The 23,559-nt window shown below is 45.9% G+C and overlaps 1 protein-coding gene across 2 annotated transcripts in view; it reads right to left on the bottom strand.

The window, feature by feature from the left end:
* Window positions 1-515: 515 nt before the first annotated feature.
* The window catches only part of DIP2C (disco interacting protein 2 homolog C), a 132,708-nt gene continuing 109,664 nt past the window's right edge, over window positions 516-23,559 (bottom strand). For both annotated transcript variants that reach the window (XM_023511377.1, XM_012803352.2), the window contains 5 exons: window positions 13,674-13,731; window positions 10,948-11,022; window positions 8,148-8,322; window positions 6,557-6,680; window positions 516-3,774 (listed from right to left, as the gene is read on the bottom strand). In XM_023511377.1, coding sequence (XP_023367145.1) covers window positions 3,522-3,774; window positions 6,557-6,680; window positions 8,148-8,322; window positions 10,948-11,022; window positions 13,674-13,731 — 685 coding nt within the window. In that variant the 3' untranslated portion in view covers window positions 516-3,521. The remainder of the gene's footprint in view (window positions 3,775-6,556; window positions 6,681-8,147; window positions 8,323-10,947; window positions 11,023-13,673; window positions 13,732-23,559) is intronic.

The following is a 23,559-nucleotide window of genomic DNA, read 5'->3' as shown; positions in this document are numbered from 1 at the left end:
GTTTACAGATGGCCTGTCATTCTTAGGGATGTCCTCTGAGAAACTGGGGCATGCAGAGAAGTGCCCCTCCCTTGAGATACTCCATTCAATTAAATGCGCCCAGGCAGGTCTACACCAGCCACCCTCAGCACTGTCCCCAGGCAGCATGGGCTGGTCCTGAACACAAGCTGGAAGAGGGGGTGGAACAGAAAGGCACTTAGCTCATCGCTGGTATTCTGTGTGCAGATTTGTGTTTTCATGTGTAGAAAGATTTATCTTTTCATAACCAGTAAGCTGAAGGTCAGTTAACCTGCTCCTGTTTCACAAAAGACAAAGCCATAAGAATTCTTATATCTTCAACAAAAGATACAGGTTTGGGTTGACAAATGAATAAAGATGATTTGGGCTGCTGTATTCAACCAGTCCTACACGTCCTGACGCATGCTCTTTGTGACACGGCTGCCAGAAAGACCTGCACACAGGGTTCACACTGTTAGTCCCGAAGTCACCAATAATCTGTACACTTGCAGCAAATGTGAACAAATATATTTAGATATATTTAAAAGAATTAAAAAAACAATTCACAAAACATTTGTTGTCATAGGAATTATTTTTAGCAATAAATGCCCACATCAAAATTTAAACATTGTTCCAAGTATGATCATCTGTACTAAGTTATGCAACAAATTATGTAAACAGTCAGATACGTTCCCTGCAGGAGTCACTTCCTCCCTGGGATCGAAGCTGTCCCAGACATTTTTCCAGGGGACCAATTAAGAAACTGCTATTTTCAGAGCAACAAAAATAAAAGCTTTTATTTGTTCATTTGAATATAAAACAGGCGTTATCACAGATGTACAAAGCATACTGGTGGTTTAACATACAAGAAGGTTGCTGTCCTTTGCACGTAAAAATTTTGTTTGAAACTGTGATTGGTTGAGTACATGAATTTCTCTAACCAGTCACCACACTCTGAAATAACGCTGCTAACATTCAACTGATAAAAGGGACTGTCTCCCTTGGGTAAAGTGTCAAGCAGGATTAAATATATATAATAAACAAGCACCATGAGGAATCTGCTCCTGTTTGTTAGGTGTGTATACGTTCATAGTGTACCCTCTTTTTGTGCAAGTTGATTACACAGTTTTGTCTGACTTCAAAAGCACAAGGTCACAAGACAAACATTTTTTACATTCTCATGAATGATTTATCTACAGTACAATTTCTAATACAGAACAATCCTTCTTTATTGCTGAAACTGGTGGTATGCAGTGTCTCCTCTCCTTTTTCTTGCACAACCAAACTTCGATCCCAGCCCACCAAACCTTTTGAACCTGAACTCTACATTGGAGATGACAGGGTGCAGAAGAGACTTGCTATTAACTGCGTTCACAGCTGCACCAAAGCATCACCTCCCTGAATGCAGAGTCGATATGCTGAAGGTTTAAATTGCATTTGAAGTGACATCTGTGTTTTTTGCTTCCTGATGTAAGTGGACCTCAAATGTTCCCTGCACGCTGCAATTATGTTCAACAATCAACATCTTACTGGAACCCTTAAGCTTCTTTCCCCCTTAGACAAGGTGGGTATGTGTAAGAAATGTCTTCCTCTACGTGTATGGTTTTCCCCCCAAAGGAAGAAGACTAGGGGTGTGTGTCTGAAGCATGTAGAGAAACACACACAGCATGTAGTCAAACAGGTATTTTAAGAATCAAATGATCTGTGGAGGTGGAAGAACACACCATGTATGCAGACACTAAGAAAATGTGCCACTTTTTTTTTTTTTTTAAATAATCAGCCTTGGATCTCAGAAGTCAAACAAAACTCTTTTAGCAAAGGGCTAACTGCTAACTGCGTATAGCAAAGGCAGACGCTGCCCGTGATGCAATGAAAAAAGAATCCAGACTTTGCCTGCAGCACCTCAGTCACACATATCTGTTACCGAGAGCTGCTGAGGGTCACTTTGGGGCAGTTAAAAAATAAACCTCTCTTGGATTGCTCATGCCACCCTGCTTGGTTGGCTGCAGAAGGGCAGACTTGTACAGAAGTGCAGAGGGGCTCAGAGAGGTGAGTGAGGCAGCCGGGCAGTGACAGAGCCCAGGGCCGTGCTCACCATGGGAGACAAAGCAAAGCCACTGGGAGGGGAGGGTTCTTGCTTCAGCTGAGCTCTGTTAGGAAGACCTGGGCCGTGCTCCCCCCAAGGGAGCCCAGAGACCAGGGCTCACGCAGAGTTGACTGGATCTTAAGGGGACAATCACCACTGTGAGCTCTGGACACTCTGTCCACTCCACACTGGCCGTCTGGGGAGAAATCAACACAGTTGAGTGTGAATGACCAAAGAACATCACCCTTTTCACACCCAGGACCAAACAAGGTAACACTAAGGAAAGTAACCAAAAAAACTATTGTGCAACGAGTTCTTGCAGCTAAGAAAACAGTGCTCTCTGCTCACCCGAGCCCTTCAGTGCGGCCAGCACATGCTGGCCCCACGGTCACCACTGCCCACAGCGATGAGAAAATAGTGCACATTCAGCTTCAACTCCCATCACCACCCACAGGTGGCAGCGACTTCACGGCTGGGCTCCAGTCCTAGCAGAAGCTCCGGACAGGGCTGTGGCGCCTGCGGCTGCAGGTGTATAAAAACAGGGAGGGCACACCATGCACGGAACAAGCTCTGCGTTAAGAGTCCCCTTTCTCATTAGTGAATTTATATTTCATATATATATATTTGTTGTGATACTATCCACGCAAGATAATACAACACTTTTTTATATTAGCAAACATTACAAGACTTTAATATTCTTGAATGTTTTTCTCTTTTATACTTCTAAAGAGATCAAAATAAATTAAACGTTTTGTACATAATTACATATTGAGGAAGTTAACTTATTTTATCTTTTTAGTTTAGTACAAAGATATTTGCAAGATAGTTGCCGAAATACGCCTTACTTATAATTTCTTCTCATTCTATGCTAACTTCAAAGGCCATACATCAGCCTTTGTTTCCCCAGCACATTTCTGACAAAGAAAGCTGCTAAAATCTAATTGGAAGGTGCTATTGGAAGGTTTTCTCGTACCTCAATTAACTTTCCTAGAAGGATGAGACCTAGCAATGGCTTAAATTAGTAACAGATTCATGTCATTAAGGTTTCATGACACATTAAAACAGAGAAAACAATTCTTTGTCACACTACATAAATTGTTTAAAAAGAACCCATCTGGAGGGCAGGATTTTTTTAATTGCTATTTCGGCTTAACAAAATACCACATTTACGAAGAAAGCACTTATTATCCAATAATTAAAAAAGAAAAGAAATGAAATGAAAGTTTTTGAAACGGGCTTTTCCAACAAACTGAAGGCAGGAATCCAAGTCCTTATGCGCAAGCTTCAAAATTCACATCTTGTCTCCAGGCCGTGGTGATTGTGAGAACCCTCCTCCACACTGAGGCTCCGCTCCTCTGGCGGACATTGCCCTTATGTCTACATGTGTCAGGTGACACCCAGAAAGCTGTTCACACCCGAGAAGTGCACAGAGCCAAGCCTACATGTTGTAGGCCACATAGATTGGGTCCAGCTGGTCGGCCAAGAAGCCGTCCCGCAGGTGCATGCGCTGCTTCTCGCCACGTGAATTGATGGGGATGACGCCCACGTCCACCACGACCACCACGCCCACCACCAGGTAATGCTCCTCCAGCACCACATTGGTCACCAGTGGGACCAGGTCCAGGGCCTCCTGCTCTGACCCGTCCAGCTCCACCACCACCACCAGCAGGTTTGTCCAGGTAAACACGGCACTAAAAGATAAAAGAGACCACCGTTACCTGTGAGTCCTGCTCCTAGGTAGGAGTTTCCTTCTGAGAAACTCCATGTGGCTGATGTCACACCTGCCAAGTAATCCCAGTCGTGTATATCCTGTGTCCATGGCCAGAGGATCCCTCTGTCTCCTTAGAGGAGCCGGTGTTTGGTCTTGCCTCTTCCCAGCTGCCTGAAGGACACACCCCCATCACAGGTTGCAGTAACCATCAGCATCTGCCCCCCAAGCCAGCTCCCTGTGCTGCTGCTGAGGGCAAGTAGGGGTTGGGAAGCATGTGGGTGTGGGAGTTATGGCAGGTCCTGCACCCTGTGCTCATCTCTCTGCCTGGGGGCCGGCTTGGCAGCTCAGTCAGCGTGCCAGTCGGGTGATGCCACCAGACATGTGAGAGGTGCTGGGTATGGGCTTTCACCCTCATGTGCCTTTGCCATGAAGGACTGGGACACATCTGGGCTGGCCCTTTGTCCTGCCTTCTGAGACATGGACACAACTCTGGGTTCTGTGTAAGGAGCTGAGTTTGGGGACAACTAACATGGAGAACAGGTAACCTGTGTAGAAGGCAGGTCTCCAAGACCATGGCAGATTCACCCACAAGCTGCATCTGTGACTGCTTTGCTTCAGGAAGGCACCAGAATACTGTGTCTGCCAACTGCCAGAAGCAAAGACTCAGGGCTTACATTTTAAGCTGTTAAACCTTCCAGCGGTTCTCAACCTGTGGGTTGTGATCCACAGGAACTGTATTAAAGGGTCATGGCATTAGGAAGGTTGAGAACCACTGCCTTAGATAGTCTACTTTAGACTGGGGTTTCGGGTCCTGATGCTGCCAGACCTGTGCTCAGGGGCTGCTGGATCACACACTCAAGCTCCAGGGCCATGGACTCTGCTTGCATCTAACACAGTGCCACTGCAGCGCGAGGTGGGTGTATTTTGGGCAATTCAATACTATTTTCTCTAAGTCTGAGAGTGAGTCAGAAAAAAATGCATATTTTGTTCAGTATGGCCAATAAATATGCTGAATTAAGAGGGAAAACTGGAGAATGAGTTTAACAGCTCTCTCCTGGGTTTTGTTTTGTGCAAAGGGGACATGGCTGTGAGAACTGTTTCCAAGGCGATGTGGTGTGAATGCCCAGGTACGGCTCCCCACGATGCTAAAATGACACTCAGTTTGGCCCATGGGAGCCCATCCTGTGAGTCCAGGATGTCACAGATCATATATCCCTCAAGCACTCTCCATGATTTTACTGAAATCTGTGGCGTGTCCTAAAGTGTGGGAGTCAGTTTGGCCTTATGGGCGGCAGAGCCAGCTGGTACTTGCTCTCCTCTCCCCCACCCACCTCCTCGTGCCACAGCTTCCCCAGGCTGTGCCTGCCACTCTGCCCTTGAGAATCACCTGGCGAGACATGCAGAGATCTGGTTGGCCCGGATGTGGCAGCATGGAAACAGTCGAATTTCCCACACTGATGTTGGTGCCACAGCATGCCCAGTGTGGGGGCTAGTGGGAGGGCACAAGAGAGCACAGAGCTGCTGCAACCAGCAGGCCCTAGTGAATCAGGGTCTGTCTGTATGAAAGCCACTCTTCTGCCATGAAGAAGGTGCTGAGCAGGGTGAGAGAGAGTCCCTGGCCAGGTGACGAACAGACTCAGATCAGTAGCCATCTGGCTGCAGCCCCAGAGGCACGCAGAATGAAGACTAACACGTGGACCCAAAGTCCTCAGGGATGGGGAGAGGCCCCTCAACACACATCTAAAAGCTGGAAGCCAGACAAAAGATGTTCCAGGGAGGTGAAAAAAGCCCATTAGGATTATTTTCTTAAAAATACAAAACCAGATGGAAAATGAGTGAGGCCCTATGCCCAGCTTCCAGGCTGATTACCTTGCTTACATTATTCAAAGCAACATAGGCCAGATGCACTGGCTCACACCAGTTATCCCAGCATTTTGGTAGGACCACTTGAGACCAGGAGTTTGAGACCCATCTCTACAAACAATTAAAAAAAAAGGCAGGCATCGTGGCAAGTGCCTGTAGTTCCAGCTACTCCTCACTTGCGCCCAGGAGTTTGAAGTTGCTCTAAGCTATATGATGCCAAAGCACTCTATCCAGGGCTCAGAGTTAGAAAAGAAAGAAAGAAAAAAAAAAAAAAGGCAACATAAAGGCCTTGAACAAGGCTAAGTCCCCAGGACTGACTAACTTAACTCCCAGCACCCTGGCCGCTAGGCCACTCCCTCATCAGGGAGGGCCAGTGAGCAGGCTCACACACTCGGCACTTCACAACAGATTGAATGGGCCTCAGAAGGACAAAGTCCCTGCCTCTGAGGAGGATGAAACTGAGTCCTCCGTCTGGGCCCCTCTGTCCAGACACCTGCCCCATGTGGCACATTACAGACGCGTTCACATAAATCAAACAGCCCTTCCTTTGGCCTGGGTCTGGGGAAACCTGGCCAAAACACTGCCTCTCCTCTGACCTACAGGGATTGCATGTATCACATCACTTTTCACAGTTCCCAACTCCACAGTCCTGAAAGCATTTTCTGAGCCTATCCATGTGTGAACCTGATTTCCTTCCTGTGTCATGCTTTTTGTAAATTAAAAAATAACTTGACTTCCTGGAAAACTTTACCAAGTCTTTTCAGAGTAATAAAAATATATTGTTCTGAAGTGACATAGGTTACCCTAACCCTGCAGGAAGAGGGCCCCTCATCACTGCACGCCAGAGAGGAGGCGCCATCACACCCTCATCTGTCTCGTCAGGGCGCCCCCTGACTCACCACTCCGTGACGCTCTTGTGGGCTCTGATCACTGAGGTCTCGATGTCGATGGGATGGTACCGCATGCCCCGCAGCTCCATGGCCTCATCCAGGGCCCCCACCACATAGAGGGCATCGTGGCGCTCTGTTCAAGGACAGATTGTGTGAGCACCTCCCTGCCACCCTGCTCAAGTTGCATTCTCGTTAATAAATAAACACTATCCGGAGTAGGGCAGAGGCATGGAGGAAGGGACACTGGTTTGGGGACAGTGGGCTCCCATCTATTGAGAAGTGGGTGCCCTGAGGCTGGGTACACAGCCAGCGTGTTCCCACCATGCTGCTGGTTCAGAAGACAACCTGGGACAGCTCGGCTTGGCACACTGTTCAACACGCGACCACACACTTCTTAGCAGTCACCAAGGGGCTGGCTCAGCCCAGCAATCTGCACACATGGGCAAGGCCCCTGGAGCCTCACTGCCAGGTCACTGGGTGCAGCACAGCCTGAGTTATACCCACTCCCCATCACAGGGACTCTTCCCTGTGCACCTGCTAATTCCCTGAGAAAGTGGGAAAAGCAGTTGCTAGTAACATTCATGAAGGACAATTTCCTTGGCTCATGAAGCCGTGAAGTTTGTTTTTACCCTTCATGCAAACATCAAATGACAACATGCAGGCAAGCCACCTTTCCTTAAACATGAGGAAATATGCGCTTAATTTTTATAGGGGAATAAGGACATCAGGAAATTTGAAAGAAGTGATTGACAAAAAATACCCATAAAACAAATTTTTAAAACTTAAATCATAAAAAATAGAGAATTTACTTGTTGGCTTTTGCTCTTGTGGGAGCTTCTTCTCTCCTCCCACATTGGGGATTCAAAGTCTCCCAGGGGTTAGGAGTGGTACCTGCATCCTGGCTCCGTGGGGGGAATAAACTGCCACAAATTTGCATCTCTAAACTTAGCTCTTCACAGGGGCCCGAGATGTGTCAGACTAGGCAGGTGTCAGTGTGTTAGACAGTCAGGTCAGGGCCTCATTGACAGCTAGAGACTTCTTCCTGGGACTTGGGTCAGGCAGGAGCTCACCAAGAACTTCAGCTACTAGCCTTGTGAAACAGCTAAGTTCTGCCGCTATTTTCAGTGGAAGGAAGGACATAAGAAAGGGTTCTGGAGCCATCTAAAGTAAAACATGCAAGCACACTTTCACACCTTGCCCCTGCATTCCTCAGACTGCCTCCTGACTCCTGGTTCCCCTTCCCAGACAGACAGAGGCAGGCCTAGAGGCAACAGCAAGCATGCTCCTATAGCCAATGGCCAGTTTCTGCCTTTGCTGAACCTGGAGGGAGGGCAATTTGCTGGGGAGATGGTGACATATGGCTTTCTGGGCTCCTCCCTGGTTCAAATTTGCTCTGGGTCTCAGGCAAGTACAGGCGGGACATGTGGGGCTCAGCCTGGGTCAGGGGACACACTAGCATTTTGCTGTCCTCTCTTTCCCACTCAGCTGTTTTGGGTGGCTTGAAGCCAGCACATACACCTTCTAGCTTTGGCCACCCCTGTTCTCAGAAACCTTGACCTGGGGGAGGGGGGAAACCTTGGGGGGCAGCCTGGGCTCTCACCTCCATTTGCATCTGTGAGCTCAGTTCTCCGCAGGAACCCTAAATAGCCTGTCCGTGCCCAGACGGTCTGAGTGTCTCCAAAACTCAATCTTGAGTTGAAGTGATCCGACTGCAAGGATTCATCTCCATAAATGGTGAAGTAGCCGCTGGCATTGTGGGCACTGTGAACCCAGATCTGTGAACGGAGGGAAAGGTCACGAGGGTGAGTGAACTCGAGACCACCTCCAGGATGTGAGGCTAAAACTGTTTTTAAAATTCAAAAAATTGTAAGTTACAGGCCAGATGTGGTGGCTCACGCCTGTAATCCCAGCACTCTGAGGGGCTGAGGCAGGTGGATCACTGGAGCTCAGGAGTTCGAGACCTGCCAGACTAAGAGTGAGACCCTGTCTCTACTAAAAATAGAAAAAATAAGCCAGGTGTTGTGGCAGGCACCTGTAGTGGCAGCTACTCGGGAGGCTAAGACAAGAGTTTGAGATTGCTGTGAGCTGTGATATGACAGCACTCTACTGAGGGCAAATAGTGAGACTCTGTCTCAAAAAAATAATAATAAAATAAACATACTAATTAACAAAGTTGTACTACTTTCCTTCTACTTCTCAAAATATATTATTTCTAAGCAATCAGGAAAAGTGTTAAAAAGCTCTAAGGTTCTCTTTTCCCTGGTTAACATACATCTGGAAACATATTGCAATAAAACACAGAAGAAAATCTAAAGGGAAAAGGCATATAACATCAAAAAATAGGAGAGAGACAAATGAAAAAGACAACAGAATGCTATAAAGAGAGCATTAAAAAGAAGGAAATCCTGCCACTTATGACATAGTGGATGGAACAAGCCCGGCACAGAAAGACGACCCTGCTGATGCACTTAGGTGCTCTCAACAGCTGAGCAGGGTGAAGAGTAGGAACTGCCCGGGGGCTTTAGAGAGAAGCAGGTGATGACATTAAAAGGGTCCAAACCTTCAGTGATGAGGTAAATTCTGGGGATATAGCATATGGCATGGTGCCTGTCACCAATAATAGGGTATTGTTTACTTGAAATTCAATGAGCACAACAGGAGGTGATGGATACCTTAAGATACATTGCAATAATTCAATGAGCACAACAGGAGGTGATGGATACCTTAAGATACATTGCAATAATCACATCATGATGGACACATACATCAAAGCATCACACCATACTCCTTAATTTACATAACTATTTCTCAGTTATACTGCAATAAAACTGGGGCGGGGGGGAGATGCAGTCCCAATAAAAAAGTCAACTTGCAAAGGTCACCAGTTCTGGCCTCCCCCAGAGGGAGGAGAACTCTGACCTCAGCCCTGGCTGGGTCCCACACTACTCTCAGGCCCAGCTCGGAGGCTGTGCAGGAGGGCAGCCCTGGGGGACCCTCTCCGGGTGCCCTCAGCAGCAGGCTCTGTATTCCAGTTTCCTGCCTAGAAGTGTATGGGATGAAAACTCTGAAATAAGAGCCACAGAGAACTTTATCATTTCTATTCTGACCCCTGCAGATGATGGAGAGATTCAAGTAGATACCCAAGAAATAGCCCAAGAAGAAGAGGAAGTGGGACGTGGGAACTGGTCAGGACTCACTCATTAATCACACACGTGCTCACCCATGTACTACAAAGAAACCTGCCCCTGCACATGCTTGTGTTTGTTTTTGAGGACAGGTCCACTCCCATCAGTGCTGCAGCAAACAAGAGGGGACTGGAACCAGTGCACAGCAGGTTGGCCTTAGAGGTACCACAAGAGGGAGAGATGTCCTACTACTGCCAGGGCAGGACACAGGACTCAGGACACCTTCTGCTCTTACGCCCTCTCCTTTAAGAGAAGGACAACAAGGCTCGGTGCCTGTGGCTCAAGCGGCTAAGGCGCCAGCCACATATACCTAAGGTGGCAAGTTTGAATCCCCAGCCCAGGCACGCCAAACAACAATGATGGCTGCAACCAAAAAATGGCCAGGCGTTGTGGCGGATGCCTGTAGTCCCAGCTGCTTGGGAGGCTGAGGCAGGAGACTCGCTTGAGCCCAGGAGTTGGAGGTTGCTGTGAGCTGTGATGCCATGGCACTCTACCCAGGGGGATAGCTTGAGGCTCCGTCAAAAAAAAATAATAATAAATAAAATTAAATTAAAAAAAAAAGAGAGAAGGACAACAAGGGAGGGTGTGGGACCCTCAGTCTTGCAGAGTGGGGACACCACTGGGAGCCCAGAAGCACAGGACCCGCTATGGGCAGCAGCTGAGGGTACAAACTGAGGCTGGACAGCATGGAGGTGTTTTTTCTCCAGGACATCCAGCCAGCAGAGTGGAGGAGCAAAGTGAGATGGAGGTGAGCACAGACCAGGGCAGGGCTCCATCTTAAACATAGTGAAGCAAAAGTGTGATGTGCCACTGTCTGCCTTCTGACGTAAAATAAACACAACTGCTGCTTTTCTAATCTCTTCACTACTGTTTACTGAGGCTGCCCCCATCCCAGCTGATGAAGGGTGTTCAGTAACCAAGGCAGGCACATGGAGAGCAGAGCCAAGCTGTCCTAGGGATTAAGGAGATATAGCCCACATGTGCCCTTTTTTATCTTTTGAAGAGAATCTATAGTACTTCCTTAAGGAAATCCCATCTTGTATTTCTGAACTTTCATGGAATCATTTAAGTGATAAAGCTTATCTCACATAATTTCCCAGCCAGGCATGATTGTGTGCAGCCTCTGGACGGCGTATGAACCATCTATATGGATGTCGGAGGGCAAACACTTTTAAGGGAACAACACACTGGGTCGTGGAAGCACCTGTAACTCACCTCTCCAAGGTGTGAGTCTCCCAGTGGTCCTTTTGTTTCTGGGTTGGCAATTATGATCCGGACCCCAGGAAGTATCTATTGGGGAGAAGAGAGATCTGGTCAGTGGAAATAAAGACAAGTAGATACTACACATAAATAAGCCTCCACCTCTGCCATCTGCATATTTCCTTTCTAAACATCATTTACAAAGGGATTTGGCATTAAACCAAAATTATAATCATAAAATTATTTACCATTATAAAATGACACCATAACAATTACCTTATAATTGTAATTGTTACTGTAATATCTTGTGTTATAGTGATGCAAAAATTAAGAATTTTTAGCGTGTCAATAAAGCTGGAAAAAAAATCTGAAAAATCATTAAAAATTTTTTTTGAACAAAAATATGATAAAGGAAATAACATTCAATATAGCCTAATACCTGCAAAATAAAAACTGTTGGTTATTCCCATGCATCTATTTATATTAAATGAATTTATTTACATTACGTTTTACATCAACTTAAAACTGAGGCTCGTGTTAACAGCACATGGGCCGAGTGGAGGCTGATGTTCACAGTGACCGCTGAACTAAGGGAATCACGTGAAATTTCCAGGTGAGTGTGGACTCAGATACAACACAAAATGCATTTGGCAAATGGCTTAGTAGAATGCTGCCTTTGCTGTGGCCAGAAGGCAGAGATTCTGTGTTAATACATGCTATTGTGATCTGTGTGCAAATTAAAACATCTGAATGCCTTCCAATGTAATGCATGTCAACATTAAACATTTCCTTTTTTTTCTTTTGTTTTTATTTTTATTTATTTATTTATTTATTTATTTTTTGGCCGGGGCTGGGTTTGAACACACCACCTCCGGCATATGGGGCCAACGCCCTACCCTTTTGAGCCACAGGGGCCACCCCCTTCTTCTTTTTTTCTTCTTGAGACAGAGTCTCACTTTGTCCCCCTGGGTAGAGTGCCATGGCATCCCAGCTCATACCAACTTCAAATTCTTGGGCTTATGCGATTCTCTTGCCTTAGCCTCCCAAGTAGCTGGGACTACAGGCACCTGCCACAATGCCCAGCTATTTATTTATTTTAATATTTTGGTTGTAGTTGTCATTGTCGTTTGGCAGGCCTGGGCTAGATTTGAACCCACCAGCTCTGGTGCATGTGGCTAGCACCCTAGCCCCTGAGCTACAGATGCTGAGCCTAAACATTTCCTTCTTAATGGGAATTTAGGTTAGGGATATTTCAAATTCCATTGGTACCCCATGTATAAGGAAGGAATCATAAGTTCATTCTGGAAATCTTAAATGTAGTCTTAGCTCACCTAACAGATAAGGTTGAACAAAGCCAAACAACCTGTGGTGAAAACAGAATGTTTGGAGTGGTCATCCTGTACCTCAGGTGTGAAGTTAGACTTCACACAACTCTGAGCTGAGGCCTCCCAGACTGTACCAGAAAAGGTGGAGAGCGTGTCCCTGCTGGGAGAACCGTTTCACAGGGGTCTGAACCTGCAGCCACACAGTCAATACCATAAAAGGCCCAGAAGCAACATAAGATGCTTTTAAAGTTATGCCACTTGATGACTAGAGGGGAAAAGGTCTTCATTTAGGCTTAAGTAAGTTTCTTGTCCTTTCTATCAAAAAAAAAAAAAAAGTTAATTGGACTCAGCACCCGTAGCTCTGCGTCCGCCCACATGCTCCAGGGCTGGTGGGTCCGGGCCTGCTAAACAACAGTGACAACAACAACAACAAATAGCTGGGTGTTGTGGAGGGCATCTGTAGTACCAGCTACTTGGGAGGCTGGAGGCAAGAGAATCACTTATTTCCAAGAGTTTGAGGTTGCTGTGAGCTGTGATGCACAGAACTCTACCGAGGGTGACATAGACTCTGTCTCCCAAAAAAAAAAAAAAAATTAATTGTAACCACTGTAGCAGAAACTCCTTGCTGTTTCCCGATAACCATTCTTTTCTACCTCCACAGTACCAGATTCTCTCCTCCTCAACCCACAGACATTCACAATCAACACAAGGGTTTCCATACTTCCCCCAGTGAATTCTGGTCAATGCTATTTAAGTGTGAATGAGACAGCTTGGGAACCTCCCTTGCAATATGCGTGTTTTGTTTCCATCTCTTTTTTCAGTTTTTCCTCCTGCTAGCTGGAATGTGGAAATGATGGTTGGAGTGGAAACAGCTGCCCCAGGCCCTGAGGCACCCTTGGGAGCCAGACAGACACCAGAGCCCCTGGAGATACCTACTTCTCAAATGAAAAAAAAAGGCCTAGCTTCAAAAAACACCCTTATTTTGAGTTACTGTACTCACAGCCAAACCTAGTCTTGGTACCTTTGAGAAAACTTTTGGAAAAAATATTGTATTAAAAATACATATTTTTTTGAGACAGAGTCTCACTATGTCACCCTCAGTAGAGTGCCGTGGTATCACAGCTTACAACCTCAACTTTTAGGCTGAAGGGATTCTCTTGCCTCAGCCTCCCAAGTAGCTGGGACCATAGGCACCTGCCATAACGTCCAGCTTTTTATTTATTTATTTATTTTGTTATAGCTGTCATTATTGTTTAGCAGGCCCGGGCCGGGTTCGAACCCACCAGCCCCAGTGTATGTGGCTGGCGCCCTAACCACTGAGCTATAGGCGCCAAAAATTATTTCTTAAAATTTCAAAGCCTATATACTCAGACTAATAGTTATGCAGAGATGAGTTTTTCTTCCTTTAATACTTACTTTTCCTGATTCCATCAGGGGCAAGCTATGTGGAGAGCCTCTTTCTACCAAACGTACTCTGCAAACAGAAACAGAAAATATTACTATATATGTTTTCTGTGCCAGATCCCCCTTGTACATATGGTCAGTCACAGGCCTGGAAGGCTGTTAGAACATCCACTCTAAGCCTCGCCCAGTGGCAGGAGAAGTCAGGGCAGAGCCCAGTGGAGTAAACTGCACACCACAGCGCCCCCCAGCAAGGCCTGAGAAGGGCCATGAGGTCACACCTGTGAAATCGCCACAGAGAAGGAAAAGAATGAAGCGTAAATGACATCTGGGAAGGAGCTGCCGGAGGCCTGTGACACCGTATGGCCCTGGGCACACATAGCTCTGCCCACACTGTGGCAGACACAGGCTGGAAAGGGCAAGGCTCAAGCCGTGCACCCATTGGAAACACTGGGGGACTGCATGTGTCTCAGCCAAAGGAGCAGAGGACTGGCCAACTCAGAGAGCAAAACTTCTTTTCAGAAGACAAACACTTTTTAATTTAAAAAACATTTAGGCTTGGCGCCTATAGCTCAACCAGCTAAGGCACCAGCCATGTACACCTAAGGTGGCGGGTTCGAATCCCCAGCCCGGACCCGTCAAACAACAATGATGGCTGCAACCAAAAAATAGCCGGGCGTTGTGGCGGGCGCCTGTGGTCCCAGCTACTTGGGAGGCTGGGGCAGGAGATTCGCTTGAGCCCAGGAGTTGGAGGTTGCTGTGAGCTGTGATGCCATGGCACTCTACCCAGGGGGACAGCTTGAGGCTCTGTCTCAAAAAAAAAAAAAAAAAAAAACATTTAATAGAAACTTAATACTGACAACTGCTGAGGATGCTGCCAAGCCGGACCAGAGCTGGTTAGTAGACCTTCCAGGGGCATCATGTTCATCTTTCCTGGTCTTCACTGCTGATTTTACTTTTCTACCAGGTAGTGAGAGTACTGTGATACTATTTGTAAAAACTGGCAATTTTTATCTAAGTGTAATAAAGTGAAAGAAGTACTTCCTGAAGACTCAGAGACTATAGGCCACAGGAGGTGCCACCTCAGACATGGCCGCAAAGAAGGCTGCACTGGGCTTGGGGTGCAGTGAGGCTGGGTGCCCTACGGAGGTCCAAACTGCATGTGGAACCTGTCCCCAGGCACTGAGCACATGGACAGTGCAGGTGAAGAAAGGATGGAGAGGGAGGCCCAGGAAGAGGAGTGAGAAGGAAGTGCATGACCTGGGTGGGAGTCCACAAGAACCAGCCTAGCCACTCAGTCCTCGGTGGCCTAAGGACAGCTGTCTGGGGCACGTGGGTCTCCAGGCACCAAGGTGCTCCTGTGAGGTGCTAGCTCCTGCCACAGCAGCAGTCTAGGTGAGACACTGTCTGCACAACAGCCCTGTACATGCAGGGTAGACAACCCAGCATGGACTACGGGGCAGGAAGCAGCCACAGAGAAGGACTTTGGGAAGTAGGATCTTTGAGCAGGTCCTTGGTCCTCCCCACCGTGCTGCTGCAAACTAAGAGTGGAAAGAGCAAAGACCAGTAACACTTGACCTTTAGCAAAAAGGACCCAAGGAAACATGGAGAGCACTTGAGTGGCCTCATCAGTTTGAGGAGGCAGAGGTGGTGTAGTGATTTCAGCTCAAATGATAACAACCAAAATCTCTGGAATTTGTCTCAAAGGAAAACCCTGATGAAAGTCACCAGGATGTTACACATAATTTAAACTGTTCTAGAATATGCCAATAGACTTAATGACATTAATGCTCAAAAACAAATTACTGGCTATGTTAAAACAGAAACACAAGAAACTAAGATCTTTTAGGACCTAGGTAGCATTATTCTAATTCATGGTGGGTTAGTCAAACTCGCCATTAGAACATAGCTTAGATCTTAGGGCAAACACAAATGGCTCTCTTGGTGGGTGCTTGCCCTGCTGTCAAGCGACTCCTCTACACTCTTGGCTGGGCCACCGGCTGCCACCTGATTCCAGATCTCAGAGCTACCTCTACCCTCTTGGCTGGGCCACTGGCTGCCACCTGATTCCAGGTCTCAGAGCTAAGAGCTGGTCATACATGGGCTCCAAGAACTGGTGATTTGGAGAGAGTAGCAGAGAAATGGGCCATGCTGGCAGGGAAATCCCTATGGGCAGGGGTGAGGTGGGTGAGCCTGTAGGGAGGAAGATGGCAGGAAACAGCAAAAGAGATGGGCAGGCCACTTGGCAGCTACGTCCTGCAAAGGCAAGATGACCAGGCCTCTTAGACAACAGTGAGGGCTATTTTGGACACGCAGTCTGCAGTGGCGTCTATTTCAGAATGTTAGGATGCCAGATAAAACTAACATCTTATAGCCACCTGATCTCTCATAAACCAAACAAGAGCACAGACTGGGGAAAAGAACCTCTATTCAATAAATGGTGCTAGGAAAACTGGATAACCACATGTAAAATACTGAATGAAACTGGACCCACACCCTTCACCACTCACAAAAATTGATTCAAGATGAATAAAAGATTTAAATCTAAGGCATGAAACAATAAAAATCCTTGAAGAAAGTATGAGGAAAACATTTGCAGATACCGGCCTGGGAAAAGATTTTATGGAAAAGATTTTGGAGCAATTGCAACAACAACAAAAATAAATAAATGGCACTTAATTAAATTGAAAAGTTCCTGTACAGCTAAGGAGACAACAACCAAAGCAAACAGACAACCTTCAGAATGAGAAAAGATATTTGCATATTATGAATCAGACAAAGGCTTGATAACTTGATAGCATCTACAGAGAAGTCAAATTAATAAACAAAAAAATACAAACAATCCCATATATCACTGGGCAAGAGACATGAATAGAACCTACTCTAAGGAAGATATACAAATGACTAACAAACATATGAAAAAATGCTCATCAGAGAAATGCAAAGCAAAACTACCCTGAGATATCACCAGTAACATTAGCCCACATCACAAAGTCCCAAAGCTGCAGATACTGGCATGGAAGTGAAGGGAGGGGAACACTTTTACACTGTTGGTGGGACTGCAAATTAATTTAGCCTCTTTGGAAAGAAGTATGGAGAATCCTTGAAGATCTCAAATTAGATCTCCCATTTGACCCCACAGTCCCACTACCAGGCATCTACCCAGAAGAAAAAAAATCCTTTTACCATATGGACATCTGCACTAGATTATTTATCGCAGCTCAATTTACAATCACCAAGATGTGCAAATAACCTAAATGCCTATCAACTCAGGAATGGATTAACAAATTGTGGTACACCATGGAATACTATTCTGTCATGAAAAAGATGGTGACTTCACATCTTTTGTAGTATCTTAGATGGAGCTGAAACACATTCTTCTTAGTAAAGTATCACAAGAATGGAAAACAATTTTACCCAATGTTATTCAATACTAATATGAAGCCAGATCTGATGAATGCCCAGAAGAAAGATCCAGACTGAATCAAACTGGACCCACACCACTCACCAGTAATGAGAAGAAAAACTCATTTCAATTCAAATTGAGAGGAGGGGTGGAAGGTGGGGTGCTCTCACTGAATGGGCACAGAGTGGAGGTATTTAGCACATGTTTTGTGTGTGGGACATAACCACAGAGAAACTCTACCTAACAAAATCAAATATTTTGACCTGGTTATTTATGCCCTCACATTTCTTTTCAAAATAAAGGGGAAAAAAAAGAAACCCCTGCAAGGTACAGCTGTGTTTCTACAGACCTGACCTCAGAGAGGGTCGCTGAGTCACTGAGACAGGCCCCTGGGCTTTGGAGTCAGTCCTGGGGTGTGCAGCAGGTGGTGCCCTTCTCCCTGTCTGTGCAGGGTCTGCCCTGGCCTATGCCTAGCTGTTCTGAGGGCAGGAAGTCGACAAGCCGAGTCCTCTGGACAGCTCAAGCCCTCATCCAGCCTTCAGATCTCATCTCCCTGCATCTGTTACCCTCAGTCTCTGAAAAGGGAAGAAATGAAACTGAAGCTAAGAACCTTGCCTAAAGAGCAGAAGACAAGGAAGCTACATTAAAAATTTCTTATCTGGGATCAGCGGCTAGGGCACCAGCCACATACACTGAACCTGGCAGGTTCGAATCCAGCCCAGGCCTGCCAAACACCAATGACAGCTACAACCAAAAAATAGATGGGTGTTGTGGCGGGCGCCTGAGTCCCAGCTACTTGGGAGGCTGAGGCAAGAAAATCGCTTAAGCCCAAGAGTTTGAGGTTGCTGTGACCTGTGATGTCACAGCACTCTACTGAGGGCAACAAAGTGAGACTCTGTCTCCAAAAAACAAACAAACAAAAAAATTTCTTCTCTGCTTAGGATAAGATGTGCTTCCTAAGAAATCGGGTGCAAAGTGCTGAAATCACTTTGGGTTGGTCCTGAATGAAAAACCTAAAGATCCTATCAGCATATGCCACATCAGAGTTCCTTCCTCTACATGAAAAAATAAAAATATCCACATAGTAAAAACAGAAGAAACACTCCATTCCTTCACATAAGAGTAAAAGACATATAGCTTCCCAAAAGAACTGGGGATATGTTTGCAACACACAGCTCCAAGGCTAATTCCCTCAATATGTGAAAAACTCACAGACATGACTAAACACAGGTCTTGCTGGCTCTTCCCTCAGGATGTTCCTGATGGTCTTCTCAAGATTAGATGATTATAGGCTTCTGGGAAATAAGTGCCCCCTCCATGACATCACATCAGGGGTCTTCCTGCTCATCACCTTGGTGTTGACTATGACTACTTGGTGGAGGTTGTATTTATGAGTCTCTCCTCGCCACTCCATACTGCCCTCCTTGGGAGGCAACCCTTATGTGGCCCTCTCCAAAGAAGTGGGGGTGCTCCCTCCATGGCTTCTGAGATGAGGGACCATGGGTGTCACAGAGTCATGTCCCAAGGTCAGCAGCTCAGGGTGGACTGACTGAGCAGGTCTAAGATCAGCAGGGTTAGGGCAACCCAACCCTGATGGGCATTTGGGTTTCGCTTTTAGACTTTTTTTTTTTTTTTTTTTTTAGACAGAGCCTCAAGCTGTCCCCCTGGGTAGAGTGCTGTGGCTTCACAGCTCACAGCAACCTCCAACTCCTGGGCTCAAGCGAATCTCCTGCCCCAGCCTCCCAAGTAACTGGGACCACAGGCGCCCGCCACAACGTCTGGCTATTTTTTGGTTGCAGCCATCATTGTTGTTTGGCGGGTCCAGGCTGGATTTGAACCCACCACCTTAGGTGTATGTGGCTGGCGCCTTAGCCACTTGAGCCACAGGTGCCAAGCCATCGCTTCTAGACTTTTCATGGCCCTGGATCCATTCCTGTCCTAAGGCTCCCTAGATACCCCTCTCTCCTTCTACATCAATCCTCGGTTACTAAAATAGTCCATGAGGTCTTAACTAATGAGGGCCAACTTTCCCTTTTTGAGTGGGAATACGATGAGTTGAAAAATCTTATATTTGGTATGTTCATCCTAGCATGTTTAAAAATGTCTATTTGAAAATATTTTCAAGATTACAGAAAACTCACAAGAATGAAAACAGTACAAAGAATACTTGTCATATCCCTTACTCAGATTTGCCTATTATCAGCATTTTATTCCATTTGCTTTATTGTTTGCACTTTCTCTCTCTCCTCTCCATCTCAAAGACATATACACTATTTTTTCCTGAACCACTTGAGGGTTAGCTTAATATCTTATGGTCCTTTACTGCTAAGTATTTCAGTGTGTGTTTCCTAATAACAGAGATATTCTCTTATATTATCACAGGACAGTTATCAGTTTCAGTAACTTTAACACTGGATCCAATATTTAACACACAATCTCTATTCTAATTCTGTCCATTAATCTGATAATGTCCTTTACAGTATCCTTCTCAATTACAGGATCCAGCCTAGCATCAACTTTTGCATTTAGTTGTTATTTCCTCAGCTAACATTAATCAGGAACATTTCCAAAGACATTTCTGTCTTTATGATACTGATATTTTTAAAGAATACTGCCCGTGCTTCCAAAAAAACATCATTCAAAACCATTTAATGCAAAATAGATTAAAGACATAAATCTAAGAGCTGAAACTATAAAACTCTCAGAAGGCAACACAGGGAAAAAACTTTATGACACTGGATCTGACAATTACTTCTTGAATATGACACAAAGTAAAGGCAACAAAAGAAAAAAGGGAATGGGGACTATATAAAAACTAAAAACTTCTATACGAAAGACAGAATCAACAAGGTGAAAAGACAACCAATAATGGGATGAAATATCTGCAAAACACAGATCTGATAAGGGGTTAATATCTATAACATATAAGCAACCTTTACAAGTCTAATTCTTTAATTTTTTTTTTTAAGACTGCATCTTGCTTTGTCCCCCAGGCTGGAGTATAGTGGTCCCATCACAGCTCACTGCAACTTCAAACTCCTGGGCTCAAGCACATGGTGTTTCACCCAGCTAATTTCTCCTACTTTTGTTCAGGAGAGGGTTTTGCTATGTTGCCCAGGTTAATCTTAAACTCTTGGCCTCCCAAAGTGCTGGGATTTCAGGAATGAGCCATACTTGGTCTCAACTCAATGTTTTTAAAAAAACCAATTAAAAAATGGTCAAATGACTTGAATAGACCTTTCTCTAAAGAAGGTACACAATGGCCAAGAGAACATGAAAAGATGGTTAACATGATGAGACATTATGTCAATGTAAATCAAAATCACAATGAGATACCATCTCACAACCATGAGGATAGCTACTATCAAACAGTAAATATAAGTTGACAAACACATGGAGAAATCGGAACTCTCGGTGAATGCAAACTGGTGAAGTTGCCATTGAAAACAGTATGGCCGTTTCCCCGAAAAATAAAAGACAAAGTTACCATACGGAACCACTTCTGGGTACACATCCAGAGGAAGTGAAAGCAACTTGAACAGATACCCCTGTGAGTTCACAGTAGCATTATTCTCAACAGTCAAAAGATGGAATCATCCCACATCTCCATCAACAGATGAACAAATAAGCAAAACACAGGATATGAGCACAACTAATGTTAGCCTTAAAAAAGGAAGGAAATTATGACCCGAGCTAGGACACAGATGGACCTTGACGCTATACTAAGTGAAATACACCCATTAACACAGGACAAATTCCGTACGACTCTATTCAGATAGGCCAGAGTCATCAGGTTCATTCCTAGCAAATAGAGTCACAGTGGCAGTGGCATGGGCAGGCACGGGAGCTGGTGCCCAGCAGGGGCGGGTGGTGACAGCTGCTGGATTAATGCCACCCAATCACATACTTGAAAAATGGTGTTTGTGTATTTCATCAAAAGCAACAATTTAAAAAACTTAAAATGCCATTTAAGAGGCTCTCTGATCCCTCCTCCCACCTGGAGTCCAGTTACCCACAAAGCTGTGTCTCTGTCCTGCTGGCTTTGCTCCAGGGTTGATGGGTACCTGGTCCCCTCTCTAGTAGGGAATGTCAGACACCAAAGGGGTGCCACATGAAAGCATCAACAAGTCTTTGTTGTTTCTTTAAAGTTTGTAGTCATGAAAAGGCAGGGAGGATGGGGAGGAAGAGGTGAACTCCAGACTCCCAGGAAGGAGAGGCCCCGGGGCAGCACACCTCTAAAGTCACCACCAGCAACCTCAAGAGCGGGAGTTGGAGGAAGAGAGAGAGAGGAAAGGAGGGAAAGGAGAGAAGGAGAGAGGAAGGGAGTTAGAGACTGAGGGAAGAAGGAAGGGAGGAAGGGAGGGAAGGAGAGACAGGAAGTGAGGAGGAAAATTAGGAACGAAGGAAGGGAGGCAGGGAGGGAGAATAGGCAGAAGGGAGGGCTGTGGGTGAAAGGGCGGCGGGTAAGCAGGGCAGGAGCACGGAAAGCCATGCACAGCCCTAGAATAGACTACTGAGCGGAAGCCACATTTCAGCCACTTCCCTCTGTGCCCACTGTCAGTCCAGGAGGAGAGCCTGCTAGGTCTCATCCCTTTGCAGAGTGAGCAGAGACGCGCCTGTGCTTTGTGTCCAGCGGTCGTCTGCGTAGCCTGTCCTGTCTGTTCACACTGGACGTAAACGAGCAGAGGGGCGGGGCAAAGAGGAGGGGAGAGAAGAGAGGCGGGGAGGGGAGGGGCAAAGGAGAGGAGGGGCAGGACAAAGTAGGGGCAGGGCGGGGCCAGCACCAAGGTTCTCAGTTCCCTCCTTTAAGGGGGAAAAAAAGCCAGGATGCTTAAATGAAAGGCTCTGTCACACAGGGCAGAGAGGGAGGAAGCCAGAGAGAAAGAGATGTAAAGATAAAACAAAAACCAGAAACACCCTGTAAAATGTGGATCCTTGTAAAATCTCGGGGAATTTCTAAAAGCAAAGAAAGATGGTATCACAGCAAGAAAAGAGGCTGCCCCATCCATCTCCTGACAGCATTATTCATGTGGGGCCCAGGAGCCGGCCCTGACCTCCAGAGCCCCCAGAAGTGTCCTCCAAAGGAGGCCTCAGTCACCTCCTTATCTGCTCCTCGGTGGCCACTACACACACCCAGCCAGAGAGTGTTCTGAAGAGGGAGAAACCAGAGAAATGGGAAGAATGTATTTTCATCCAGCACCAGAACAGGTGGAAGCCAAACCAAGGAGTTGGAAGCAAACTCCATGAGGACTCTAGTGTGCCTTACAGGGCAAAGGGGAAACTGGAAATTCATGTCCAAATAACATTAGAAATGTATAAAATGTAAATTCTTTTATTTTTCACCTTTCTCCATTGATAAAGTCATCTAAGTCTCAGGTAACCTCCATCAGTACTACTTAAGGGATCACAAAAGCCATAACACATTTCCAACCAACCCTGTGATTATGTATTAAATTGGGCTAAATGATGAGTTAGAAGGCCATGCTCATGCATGAAGATAACCAGAACAGAAATAAAGAAGGACAATATATACCATTAACAAAGATGAAAACGCAAATATAAGTATACACATAATTTGCACCTCCGTATAAACATGTTACTATGTAAGGTAACATGTATTGGACCTTACAATTTGCCAGGCATTGTTCTAAGCACTTAAGATGTGTTATTAAGAACCCTATAACAATTCTACTAAAAGGTAATTCTCATCATTTCCCAGGCAGAGAGAGTAAAACTCAAGAAGGCCATGTATACAGATCACAGGCTAGAAACCAACATAACTGAGGCCAGAAGATAGATCCTGAGCTTAACCCAGCATGGCACCTGTTGGATTCATCACAGACAGACAAGCCCCCTGGAGGCTCAGCTCTAGTCTTCATGGATGGGGGCAATTTGCCCATGCATGCTAGCCGGGAAAAGTCACCTGAGGGCTTCAGAGTTGGAAGTGAAAAGTGCAGTCATGTGTCACTTAACTGTTGCTAAGTAGTACCTTGTTAGGCCATTCTGTTACTGTGTGAATCACAGTGTCCTTACACAGACCTAGACAGCACAGTCTACCACACACCTAGGCTGGATGGTAGACACATCCTATTGTTCTCAGGCTACAAACCTGTACAGCATGTAACTATACTGAATACCGTAGGCAAATGGCACACAAAGGTAAGGTTTGTGCGTCTAAACACAGAAAAGGTGCAGTAGGCTCGCCACCTGTAGCTCAAGTGGCTACGGTGCCAGCCACATACACCAGAGGTGGTGACACATGACATACACTGTTTCCAAGCTGCTGGTTCAAATCCAGCCTGGGCCTGCCAAACAACAATGACAACTACAACCAAAAAACAGTTGGGCATTGTGGTTGGTGCCCATAATCCAGCTATTTGGGAGGCTGAGGCAAGAGAATCGCTTAAGCCCAGGAATTGGAGGTTGCTGTGAGCTGTGATACCACAGCACTATACCCAAGGTAACAGCCTGAGGCTCTGTCTCAAAAAAAAAAAA

The sequence above is a fragment of the Otolemur garnettii genome, unplaced genomic scaffold (assembly GCF_000181295.1).
Source record: "Otolemur garnettii isolate 467f Iridium unplaced genomic scaffold, OtoGar3 scaffold00019, whole genome shotgun sequence".
NCBI classification, from domain to species: Eukaryota; Metazoa; Chordata; class Mammalia; order Primates; family Galagidae; genus Otolemur; species Otolemur garnettii.
This window is presented reverse-complemented; position numbering and strand designations above follow the sequence as displayed.